The sequence below is a fragment of the Vulpes lagopus genome, chromosome 5 (genome assembly GCF_018345385.1).
Source record: "Vulpes lagopus strain Blue_001 chromosome 5, ASM1834538v1, whole genome shotgun sequence".
In the NCBI taxonomy this organism is placed as follows: Eukaryota; Metazoa; Chordata; class Mammalia; order Carnivora; family Canidae; genus Vulpes; species Vulpes lagopus.
The window spans coordinates 28,359,185-28,372,047 of NC_054828.1; the positions used below are offsets into that span (position 1 = coordinate 28,359,185).

A 12,863-nucleotide genomic window follows, 5' to 3' on the forward strand; every position below is an offset into this window, starting at 1 on the left:
AGAGTCCAGAGCAGAGGAAGCAATTAAGTATTAATTAATATCAATCAATAAGCACTAATTAAGTATTTATATCCCAAAGGAAAGCAGATCTGTTCCCCAGGGAAGCTGAGGCTGCCAAAGGACCCCACCTGCCCAGAGTCCTTCCCCACTAGCTTGCCACTCCTTTCAAGTCCCATCCTTAGAATCACTCACAAAAACAAACACCCTTGTGGCTAAAAGAACATGAACCATTGTCATTTCAACACTTCTTCCAAGTAAAGCTTCATATTCAAAAGGTCCTATCAAAAAGCACATGTGAATGCAGTAATATTAAAAAATGGATGATTCATCTGCATAAATATACTTTACCTTGGAAAGCACATGACAGACCCATTTGTGAAGAAGAGGAACTGGGAGAGATTCAGAACATAGATGTGGGGAACCCCTATATCCTTAAACTCAGGGTTCTATGAAGAGTCTTCCCAATCTCTCTCCCCCGTAAGAGATAGACTTATTTATCTAATTGTCAGGAGAAAAAGAGCAGAATTAAAATATGAGATATGAACAACTATGCCTAATTTCCTGTCCTTTCTCAATGTTCAGTGGCTGTGAGCAGCATGTGGCTCTGCTGGCACTGGCTAAATGAGGGTCTACCCTATGCCCTAATCACCCAGAGGGAGCCCTGCCAGGCTCAGAAGGCAGGGTTAGAGATTCTCATTTTGGTTGGTCTGGCTCTGCCATCACCAAAGCTGCTATTTTGATTCCCACCTGGGGCCCATCACCTATTTCTCAATTGGTTCAAAATTCAGAGGTGAACAGGATTAAGACTTATAGGGCTCCTCAATGCCAGAGATAGGATCTCTGTGGGATGCTGCTGGGAGGACCCAGGTCAGTTGAAAGACAGTATGAGGATACTGGGTGTGAAGAGACAAACTTGATGCCACCTATGTGACCTGGGGCTCACCATGGATGCACACTTACCGTTTTGTCTTTCCCAGCTTCCAACAGAACATCCAGGCGGCTAGCCTGGCTCACAGCCAGCTCAAAAGGCAGTTTCTCAACCCAACTGATGGCAGCAGCTATGGACTGTTCTGTCACAGGAGCAGCATTTTCCTGCCATTTCACAGGCTGCTGAGAAATCCTGAAAGCAATCACATAGCCCGGTATGGGACAGTGGGCAACACAGCTGTCAGCCCTCAGTCTCAGAGCTGAGAACAACAAGCCACTTAACATCACCAGAGCTGAAGGAAAGAAAATGCAGCTCTTGGCCCTCTAAAAGTCACCCACATATCAGGTGAGCTGTTTAAGATTGCTTTCCAAAGCACCATTATCTTCCATAAGCTGTACTGACTAGGAAAGACAATGCATATAGGAGAATTTAAAAATCTCGAAAATGTAGACATTAACAGCTGCATTGGGATCCCTGGGTGGCGCAGCGGTTTGGCGCCTGCCTTTGGCCCAGGGCGCGATCCTGGAGACCCGGGATCGAATCCCACATCGGGCTCCCGGTGCATGGAGCCTGCTTCTCCCTCTGCCTGTGTCTCTGCCTCTCTCTCTCTCTGTGACTATCATAAATAAATAAAAATTAAAAAAAAAAAAAAAAAAAACAGCTGCATTAAAATTATTGAGGGAGTTATTTTCATAAACAGCCTGTTTATATACAACTATCTTCCATTAATAGTAAATGTATAAAGATTCATGGCATTAAGATTTATAAATCAGCAGCTATTTTATTTCTCTAAAATTTCATTTCTAATTCTTTTAAAATGCTGTTTTCATTGTTCTGAATTCCAATCAGTTACCCCTCTGGATCAAAAATAGTATTGAGTTCAGCAAAGCACTAGTTTTTAAATCCTGGGAATATATGTTTAAATCATGTAGTTTGGACATAGAAAGGAATAATGGAATTCCCCTCAAGAAAGAAAAGCCATGGGCAGCTCGGGTGGCTCAGGGGTTTAGCACCGCCTTCAGTCTAGGGTGTAATCCTGGATACCCAGGATGGAGTCCCACGTCGGGCTCCCTGCATGAAGCCTGCTTCTCCCTCTGCCTATGTCTCTGCCTCTCTCTCTGTGTGTGTCTCTCATGAATAAATAAAATCTTTAAAAAAAAAAAAAAAAAGAAAGAAAGAAAAGCCATTTGAATTTATTTATCTCTGTGTTTATAATCAAATAAATTATATGAATCATTTATATATTCATAATTATAAGAACTACATGAATCATGGACTAATGAGCCAGCCTGGGCTGTTCATCATAACCCACCTTGAGACAGAAGCTGCCTCACACATAGAGGGGTCACCTCTATGTGGCCCCTCTGGGTAGAAATCAGGCTGAGTGGCCTAAATACGATAGCATAGGTTCCCAAAAAGCTAAGGCATTGCAGACTTAAGACGTTATTCCTTCAGTAATATATCTGTGACAGAAATAGGAATCTGTGATAGAACACAATTAGGTGTCATCCCCAAAGACATCATTTGTTTAGCTGAAAATATTTTCTTCAAAAGAAAAGCTCAGAGAGATTCCACGCTTCATCCAGATTTTTCCTGTCAGGGAGGTAAAACCACTGTTCCACATGAAAAGTTAGCCTTCCTGCCCAAATTCTCTTGAATTCAAGAATCCATAAATAATTGATTGTGAAAACTCTGAAATACGGGAAATTCTATAAAACCGACCACCTGCTGTTGTATTAAGGGGATCAACTTACAAGGGAAGTCACGAGCTCAGTCTGAAAACAGTGATATCTGTGACAAGGCTGAGTTCATTATTGAGGCTAAAATCTAAAATGACAGGATTTTTATGGCCTTAAATATATATTCAATGTAATTCTTATTCTCATATTTTGACCTTACCATGCATTGAAGAAAAGTATGTTTGTAAATCTCTCCTAATTTAAAAACAAAGATGCTACATGCAAAGCAGATAAAAAGTTTTTACTGTAGGTCTTATCCTGGAATCACATATTCTAGGAAATGACAAGGTGATACCTCCTCCCTCCCCAAAGAACAATTATGTTAATTATGTTACCTAACTCCAAATAAAAGAAAACTACTTATGAAGTTTTACTGAAATATCCCCTTCCAATGGGAACTCACCATATGATATTAAACTTGGCTATGTGAGCCACCTGCTCCCGGAGGACCATTATTAGAGCATCTTGACACAGATTAAGCTCCTCCTCCAGCATGCCACCAAAATCCAGCACTATGGTGATGCACTGTTCCAAGATGACACCAAAAATTTGCCGGCTTCTGCTGGTGAGCCAATCCATCCGCTGCTTGTAACTCTCCACAGCTCGTGTTAGATGTTCCACAAACTGATAGATCAGTTCTGATTTAGCTGTCAACTTAAAGAAAATCAAAACAGATTAAAAAAAGAAGAAACAGAGGGAAAAAAAACACCAGCATATGTCATCTGAACTATCATGCAACCAAAACAACAGGACCCACTGAGTCATGGCCTCTGCCAGCAAGAACAGGACATTAATAACAATTTTGTAGATGATCCTCCAAACCCCATATAATCCAGGGGGAAGTATTCCAATCTTTTAACTAGAAAAAACCCTTTGGATGATTCCTCACAGAAGAAATGATGATGATGTGATCTATTCAAAGCAAAACACTTAAAAGGAAAAAACCTGTTTCTAAATTACATCTTTATAATTATAGAATCATCTTTACCAGAAGATGTCCAGGGGACATTTTCAGGAATTAGGTAGAAGAAAAGAACTTTCAAGGAATCGGAGATCAAGAAAAGAGAAATCAGCAAAGGCAGATGGAAAAATAAGTCTCACTAAAAAGTTTTCCTAAGGACAACATGCCAAAAATATTTCTGAAAATGCTTCTAGACGTGCCAGCACATCTGCCTGGCTTCCTCTAGGGATACCGCCCAGTGACTCATCCTCCTGCTCACAACCTGTGCCCTGTATCCTCTGTCTCTGAGGCCAAGCTTCCCAGTACCTGGATCACTTGATGACTTGGAGATTCCTGCAAGGAGACAGAGGCTTGCAGGCAATTTCTTATATACACAAACCATCAGTCCACACAGATCAGTCACAACTGCACAAGGCCTCTTAGGGTGTAAGGAGGCAGAAGAACACAAAAAAAGGAATAAGAAAAAAATGTGCCCTTTTCTGTGAAGAATCAAATTTTGAAGGACCTGGCACTTATTTTTACCTTTAACAACACTCAGAGCATCCCTGTATAAATAACCTAAATTGTTAAGCAAAATGTGTTTTCTGAACACACCACATAATTCCACATTCTCATGCCTTGGCTCATGTCGTTCCCTCTGCCTTAAACTGCTTTCCTTCTCTATCTCTTACGTCTCTCCAGCTTATCCCTCAAGCTCCAGCACCACTTCCTGTTGCTCTCCGTGGCTGCTTATGGCAAAATTCCTAAATCTCTCATTAATATTCACAGCACTTTTTAAACTTCCTACCACAGTACAGAAACAAGGATGAGACCATGTCACAGTGGCTGTGGAGGTGATGAGATGACAAAGATGGATGTTACAATAGTTCTACTGATTTCCATGTAGTTCAGATAAAAAAATATACTTAGCACACCGAACTCAGAATTATTTGGATATTATTGCTTACGACCAGGCTAAGTTCAAAATGTAATTTAAACTTTTTTTTTTAAGATTTTTATTTTTAAGTAATCTCTACACCCAATGTGGGGCTGAAACTGACAACTCTGAGATCAAGAGTCACATGCTCTACCAACTGAGCCAACTGAGCCACCCCTAAATTTTTTAAATATTAAGAAATTACCATCCAGGTGGTACAGAGATGTACCGTGACATGAACAAATATCCATAAAGTGATGTGATAGGACATGTGTCTTTCTGAACTTCCTGTGGTGGGCCAGGGTGTGCATAGGGGCAGACACTTACGGGTATACACAAGTCATGTGTTGAACTGCCAGAATTAAGGACCTCGGTAAGAGGTGCTGCTTGCTCTGTCCACTACTACCTGTAAAAGTGGCCCTCTATCTCCATGGCATTTGTCAGGTCAGTAGCTGCTCTTTCCTGTCAGCTAACTTTGGTCATACTATTCTTTCACCTTTATTTTCAAGGGAAAACAAAGTATTGATATGCATGCAAACATTTTTACTTTCTGGTCAACAGCTTTATGCATTCATCTCTAAGAGGTCAAGTGTTTCCCTTCCCAGGTCCTAACTAAGCCATAACTTTCAGCATGCTCCATGCTGCCACAAGAAAGCCTCCAGTCCTGATAAGGCCTTGGCTCCACTGCATCAATAGGAAGCAGTGTAAGCCTCTTCACATAGGCCACTCCCAGAACTCAGAAGCAGGACATAGAGCCTGTCCATCAAGGGAATGCTGACTTACATTGTATACTCTGCCGTCTTCAGGTCTGCAGAACTGTGGGAACAGGCCATCAGCATACCGGGATGCCACAAGTCTCCCCAGAGAAGTCACATAATCTGCATTTTTATAATGAAAAGCAGTCAAAATGGTGCATTATCAACGTTTCTATTTTTATTTCAAAATGTTTTCCCTGACACCATTCAAATTATATCTCTAGTGACACCAAAAATTTGTGATGCTTGGTATTCTGTCATAAATAATGAAGTGTTTCTAGGTGCTATGATATATGTTAACTATTTATGACATTCATAATCCTTTAATACGAATGAATGGAGAAGAAAACCAAAGTTTGTTTCTTGGTTTCCTGGTTCTTTTGTCCAGAATGATTAGGACAGAGGTAAAAAAGGCAATACACAGTCTAAGCTCTAACAAATTAATAATCATATTAGATGTAAATGGCCTGAGTAGAACAATTAAAAGATAGTGATTGGCTTTTTCTGACATTTCATTTAGCATTATATTTTCTAGCTCCCTCCATGTCATTGCAAATGGCAAGATTTCATTTTTGTTTTTTACAGCTGAATGTCATATGATTTCACTCATGTGGAATTTAAGAAACAAATGAGCAAAGAAAAAAAAAAGGCAGAGAGAGAGAGACAAACCAAGAAACAGACTCTTAACCACAGAGAACAAACTGGTGATTATCAGAGAGTAGGTGGGTGGTGGAATGGGTGAAATAGGAGATTGATGGGGATTAAGGAATGTACTTGTCAAAATGAATACCAGGTGATGGATAGAATTGTCAAATTGCTATATTGTACACCTGAAACTAATATAATATTGTATATTAACTATACTGGAATTAAAATCAAAATGTAATAAGTAAATTTAAAAAGAGAAAATAAGCTAGTGATTGGCAAAGAGGATTTTTTTAAAATGACCTAATCATAGGGTATCTACAAGAAACTTACCTCAAACATAAAGACATATATAAGTTAAAAGTATAAAAATGAAAAGAGGCATCATTTAAATATTAATAAAAAGAAAGCAAACTGACTTTATTAATATAAGAAAAGTAAACTAAAGCAAAGAATATTGCTAGGGATAGAGCAGAACATTATATAAATTTAAGTGTCAACCCACCAGGAAGCATAGCAATCCTAAGTGTGTATGCACCAAACAAAAGACTGCAAATATCTTAAGCAAAAACTGATGGAACTGAAAGGCAAAAAAGACAAATGCAAAATTATAGTTGAAAATTTCAGTACTGCTCCTTTCAATAGTTGATAGAATAGCAAGACAGAAAACCATCAAGGATACTCAACAATACCATCAACAAACAGGATCTAATTGGCATTTATAGAAAAATCCAGGGGTGCTTGGGTAGCTCAGTCTGTTAAGCATCTGCCCTCAAATCAGGTCATTATCCCAGGGTCCTGGGATCGAGCCCCACATCAGGCTCCCTGCTCCTTGGGGGACCTGCTTCTCCCTCTGCCTGCCAGTGACTCCCTCTGCTTGTGCTCTCACTCCCTCTGTCAATTAAATAAACAACATATTTTTAAAAGAAAGAAAAGAAAAACCTACACAACAACAAAAGAATACACATTATTTTTCAAGTGCAGAATATATATACCAAGACAAATCATATCCATGGCTATATAAAAAAAAAAACCCTCAAAAAATTTAAAAGAACTAAAAACAACAGAGTATGTTCTCTGTCCACAATGGAAACAAACTAGAAATCAGTAACAAAAAGATAACAAGAAAATGTCCAAACTCTTGGAAACTAAATAACATGCTTCTAAAAATTCCATGCGTCAAAGAGGAAATATAACAGAAATTTTTAAAAATACTTTAAACTGAATGAAAATGATAATACAACATATAAAAATGTGAGGAACACAGCTTAAGAACTGCCAGGAGGGAAATTTATAGCACTAAATGCTTATATAAGAAGAGATGAAAAGCCTCAAATCAATAATCTAAGCTCTCATCTTAAGAAACTAAAAAAGAACAGCAAAACAAATCTAAAGTAAACAGAAGGAAATATATAATAAAGACCAAAGCAGAAATCAAGAAAATTGAACACAGGAAAGCAATAGAGAAAATCAAATAAAAAGCTGATATTTTAATAAGGTTAATAAAACTGACAAAAGTAAAAGGAAAAAAGACATGAATTACTGATACCAGGAATGGCACAGAAAAAAAAGACCCTTCAGAAATCAAAAGAATAATGGAATACTGTAACCAACTCCACACAAACACATATCAGATGAAATGAATGAATTCCACAAAAACCACAAACTGCCACAACTTTTTTAATATGAAATAGATCCTACCTAATAAGGAAATTAATTTATAATTAAAAACTTTTCAAACAGAAATTCCCAGGCCTCTGAAGAACTCTACTAAACATGTAAGAAATAATTAAAATTCTACACAATATTTTTCAGAAAATAGAATACAAGGGAACATTTCCCTACTCATTCTATGAAGCCAATATTACCTTCATACCAAAACCAGACAAAGGAAGCATAAAAAAAAAAAAGAAAAGAAAAAAACTACAAACTAATATCCTTCATGATTACATATCAAAAATGCATTAGCTATATTGGCTCAATATTCAAAAACCAATCAATATAATCAACCAAATTAATAGGCTAGGGAAGAAAGAAAAATCACATGATCCTTTCAACTGACATAGAGAAATCATTTGACAAAATTCAATAATAAAATAAAATTCAAAAAAAAATAAATAAATAAATAAATAAAATAAAAAAATAAAAAATAAATAAATAAAAATAAAATAAAATAAAATTCAATAAAATAAAATTCATAATAAAAATTTTCAGCACATTAGAGACACATAAGACACATAAGAGACCTTCCTCAACCTGATTTTTTTAATTCTACAAAAACTTACAGCTAACATTATACTTAGTGGTAAAAGATTGAAAGCTTTCCTCAAAGATCTAATATGAGGTAAAAATGTCCACTCTCACTGCTACAGCACAGTACTGAAAGCTCTAGCCAGCACATTGTAAGACAAGGAAATACAAGGTATATAGATCACAAAGGAAGAGTGAAAACTTCATCTGGAGAGGACATGATGGTCTACCTAGAAATCTCAAGGAATCAAGAGTAACAAAAAAATTCTTAGAACCAGTACATGAGGTCACAGGATAGAAGGTCAACCTTAAAAAATTAGTCATATTTCTATATATTAGCAATGAACACATGGAAACCAAAATTAAAAACACAAGAGCATTTACAATTGATTAGAAAAACAAAATACAAAACATGTCCAAGACTTGTATACTGAAAATTACAACAACTGATGAAATGAATCGAAAACATAAATATATAGAAAAAATATTCCATATTCATGGACTGGAAAACTCAACATAGTAAAGATGTCAATTCTTAAATTGGCACACAGGTTTAATGCAATTTCTATCAAAATGCCAGCAATATTTTTGTAAACACAGACATGGTTATTCTAAAATGTGAAAAGGCAAAGAAACTAGAGTAGCTAAAACAATTTTGAAAAAGATTAAAGTGGAGGAAGAAATATTTTAAAAAAAAGATTAAAGTGGAGGAATCCGTATGCCCATTTCAAGACATTACACAATTATATTAATCTAGATCTATTAGTAGAGACACAGACACATGGACAAATAAAACAAAACAGAGAACCCAAAAATAATCCTATACAAGTACAACCACCTAATTTTTAACAAAGATGCAAAAGTAAAACAAAAGAGAAAGGACAGTCTTTTGTCATTTCATTTTTTATTTTCCTATATTGATATACAATGTTTCATTGGTTTCAGGTGCACTACACAGTGATTCAACTTCTCCAAATACTATGTTATACGCTCACTATAAGTGTAGCTACAATATGTCACTATACAACACTATTACAATATTACTGGCTATATTCCCTTTGCTGTGCCTTTTATTCTTGTGACTTACTCATTCCATACCTGGAATCCTGTGTCCTCCATGCCACCAACTCAGACAACCCAATCAAAGGTCCCCTGCATAGGTCTGACTCTGCTTTTCATTTGTTTACTCATTTTGTTTTTTAGATTCCACATGAATAAAATCATATAATATTTATCCCCCTCAGTCTGACTTATTTTACTTATCATAATACCCTCTAGGTCTATCCTTACTGTTGTAAGTGGTAAGATCTCATCCCTTTTTATGGATTCATAATGGTCCATTATAGATATATATACCACATCTTCCTTATCCATTAGTCTATCAGTGGACACTTAGGTTGCTTCCACATCTTGGCTATTGTAAATAATGCTTCAATAAACATAGGGGTGCAAATCTTTTAAATGAGTGTTTTCCTTTTCTTTGAGTAAATACACAGTAGTGGAATTACTAGATCATATGGTGTTTCTATTTTTAATTTTTTGAGGAATGTCCACAGTGTTTTCCACAGTGGCTGCACCAGTTTACATTCCCACCACCAGTGTATACGGGTTCCTTTTTCTCCACACCCTCATCAACACTTGCTATTTCTTGTATTTTTTATTTTAGCCATCCTGACAGGTGTGAGATAATATCTCATTTGGTTTTGATTTGCATTTCCCTGATGATGAGTGATGTTGAGCAACTTTTCATGTATCTGTTGGCCATCTGGATATCTTCTTTGAAAAAACGTCTATTCAGCTCTTCGGCCCATTTTTAAATCAGGTTGTTTTTTTAGTTGAGTTGTATAAGTTCTTTATATAATTTGGATATTAACCCCTTATTCGATATATTACTTGCAAATGTCTTCTCCCATTCAGTAGGTTGTCTTTTTGTTGATGGCTTTCTTCAGTGTGCAAAAGCTTTTAAAATATTTTTATTTTAAATAAAGGGGCTGGAGTAACTGGATATTCATAGTCCAAAAATGAAATTTATAAAGGAAGTAACTCAAATTGATTGTGGGCTAAATACGAGATGTAAAACTATAAAATTTTGTTTAAAAAAATAGGAGAAAGTCTTTAAGAATTAGCAAGATCCATATAAGCAAAAAAATCAATAAATCAATAAAGTCACCAAAATTTAAAACTTTTGCTCTGAGAAACTCTCTTAAGAGGATGAAAACATAAGCTACAGACTAGGAAAATATATCTGCAAGCCATGTTCATATCTAGAATATATAATGAGCTCTCAAAACTAAACATTAAAAAATTTAATTAGAAAATGATCAGAAGACATGAGGAAACATTCATTTTGCCAAAGACAATAGCACATGAAAATATGTTCAACAAAACTAGACATTAGGGAAATACAGGCTTAATACCACAATGAAATATCACTACACAACTATTAAAATAGCTAAAACTTTTAAATGGTGACAAAACCAAATGCTGGTTATGATGCGGAGAAACTGTTTCTCTCATATATTACTGAAGTGAATAGTATAGCCTCCCTGGAAAAGTGTGGCAGTATCTTAACAAAATAAAATAAAATTAAACAAAAAATAAATAAATAAACACACACTTAACATACTACATAGCAATTCCATTCCTAGGCATTTACCCTAGAGAAATGAAAACTTATGGTTACCCAAAAACCTATAAACAACTGCTCATAATAGACTTATTTGTAATGGGCCCAAACTGGAAAGTACCCAGATGGGGATCCCTGGGTGGCTCAGTGGTTTAGTGCCTGCCTTCAGCCCAAGACATGATCCTGGAGTCCCAGGATCAAGTCCCACATCAGGCTCCCTGCATGGAGTCTGCTTCTCCCTCTGTCTGTGTCTCTGCCCACCGCCACCCCCGTGTGTCTCTCATGATTAAATAAATAAAATCTTAAAAAAAAAGAAAGTATCCAGATGTCTTTAAAGATGACTGGCTAAACAAACAGTGGTATATCCATATTCTGGAAAACTACTGCAATAAAAAGAAATAAACCATTGCTACATGCAACAACTTGGATGAACCTCAAAGAAATGATACCAAATGAAAAAATGCCAATATCAAAAGGTCACATACTACAAGATTCCATTTATATAAACATTCTCTACATGAGAAAATTAGAAATAGAAAACAGACTGATGGTTGCCAGAAGCTAAGGATATTGGGGGGTAGGGTATCTGTACGACCATAATGATGTAACACAAGGGAGACTGTAACACATGGGAGATTTTTGTGGTGATAAACATTCTGAATCTTGATTGTGGTGGTGACTACACAAATCTACACAAGTGGTAAAATTACACAGAATTATTCACATACACTGCATCAATATCAAATCCGGGAATTTGATATTATACTATAACTTTATAAGATGTAAAACTATTAGGAGAAACACAGTGATGGGTATTTGGGATCTTTCTATATTATCTTTGCAACTTCCTGTAAAGCTATCACTTCAGGATAAAAAGTATCAACCAATGAGGCATCTGGGTGGCTCAGTAGGTTAGGTATTCAACTCTTGATTTTGGTTAAGGTCATGATCTCAGGGTTGTGGGATCAAGCCCCACCTTGTGCTCTGTGCTGGGTGTACAGCCTGCTTAGGATTATCTATTTCCCTCTTCCTTTGCCCCTCTCCCCCTCTTGTAGCACACATAAGTGTGAGTGCACGTGTTCTCTTTCTCTCAAAAAAAAAAAAGTATCAACCAACCAATCATCCCCCCCCCAAAAAAGAGGTGAAATAAAAACAATATTAGATTAAAAAAAAAAAAAAACTAAGAAAATCTGTCAGTAGCAGGACCTGCACTATAAGCAATGCTTAAAAGAAATTCTTCAGGAACAAATACCAGATGGAACTGCAAGTCTTACAGGAAGGAAGAATATTATAAATAATAAACATATAGATTGTAAAATGTTATTTTTTCCCTCTCAGTTTCTTTAAAAGACAAATGACTTTTTAAAGCAGTAATTATAACATTGGCTTATGAGATTTTTGATGTATATAAAAATAAAATATTAAAACAATAATACTAAGGACCAGAGTGAGGCTAAGTGGAGTTACACTGTTGCAAGATTCTTACACCTTACATGATATAGTACAAAGTTAACTTTTAGCAGACTGTGACAAGCATATAATCACCGTAACAACCACTGAAAATATAATGTAAAAAGGCATATGTAAAAATCCTATTGAAATTTAAATGGAAAAATTTAAATGAAATAAAATATTTTAAAAAATTCAATTTACCTAAAAGAAGGCAGGAAATGGGAAACAGAGGAAAGAAAAAGATAAAACAAATAGAAAACATATAGAATGGCATACCTAAATCTACCTGCCTCAATTATTAAATGTAGAGAATCAAACACTATAATTAAAAGAGATTATGAGAATGTATTAAAGAGGCACTCCTTAAGTAGACAGACTACAGATAGTTTAAAAGGAAAAAAACTGTAAACATATATGCCACATGCAAATGAAGCATATGAAAGCTACAGTGGTATCAATATCTGACAAAGTAAACATCAAAATGAGGCCTACCAACTGAGATAAAGACAGACATTTGAAAATCTGTCAATTCATAAAAAAGATATGACAACCCTAAATGTGTATATATTTAGAGCTTCAAACTACATGAAT

General features: G+C 35.9%; 1 protein-coding gene across 7 annotated transcripts in view; it reads right to left on the reverse strand.

The window, feature by feature from the left end:
* Window positions 1-12,863, reverse strand: part of VWA3B (von Willebrand factor A domain containing 3B) — a 205,380-nt gene that overhangs the window by 185,403 nt on the left and 7,114 nt on the right. For 6 of the 7 annotated variants that reach the window (XR_005988108.1, XM_041757342.1, XM_041757338.1 and 3 more), the window contains 3 exons: window positions 5,328-5,422; window positions 3,071-3,321; window positions 961-1,120 (listed from right to left, as the gene is read on the reverse strand). Coding sequence is in view for 6 of the 7 variants with exons in the window: in XM_041757338.1 (XP_041613272.1) it covers window positions 961-1,120; window positions 3,071-3,321; window positions 5,328-5,422 (506 nt within the window). In the remaining variant the exon portion in view is untranslated. Of the gene's footprint in view, window positions 1-960; window positions 1,121-3,070; window positions 3,322-5,327; window positions 5,423-6,449; window positions 6,525-12,863 lie in introns of all 7 variants that reach the window. The other variant, XM_041757341.1, reaches the window with a different exon arrangement.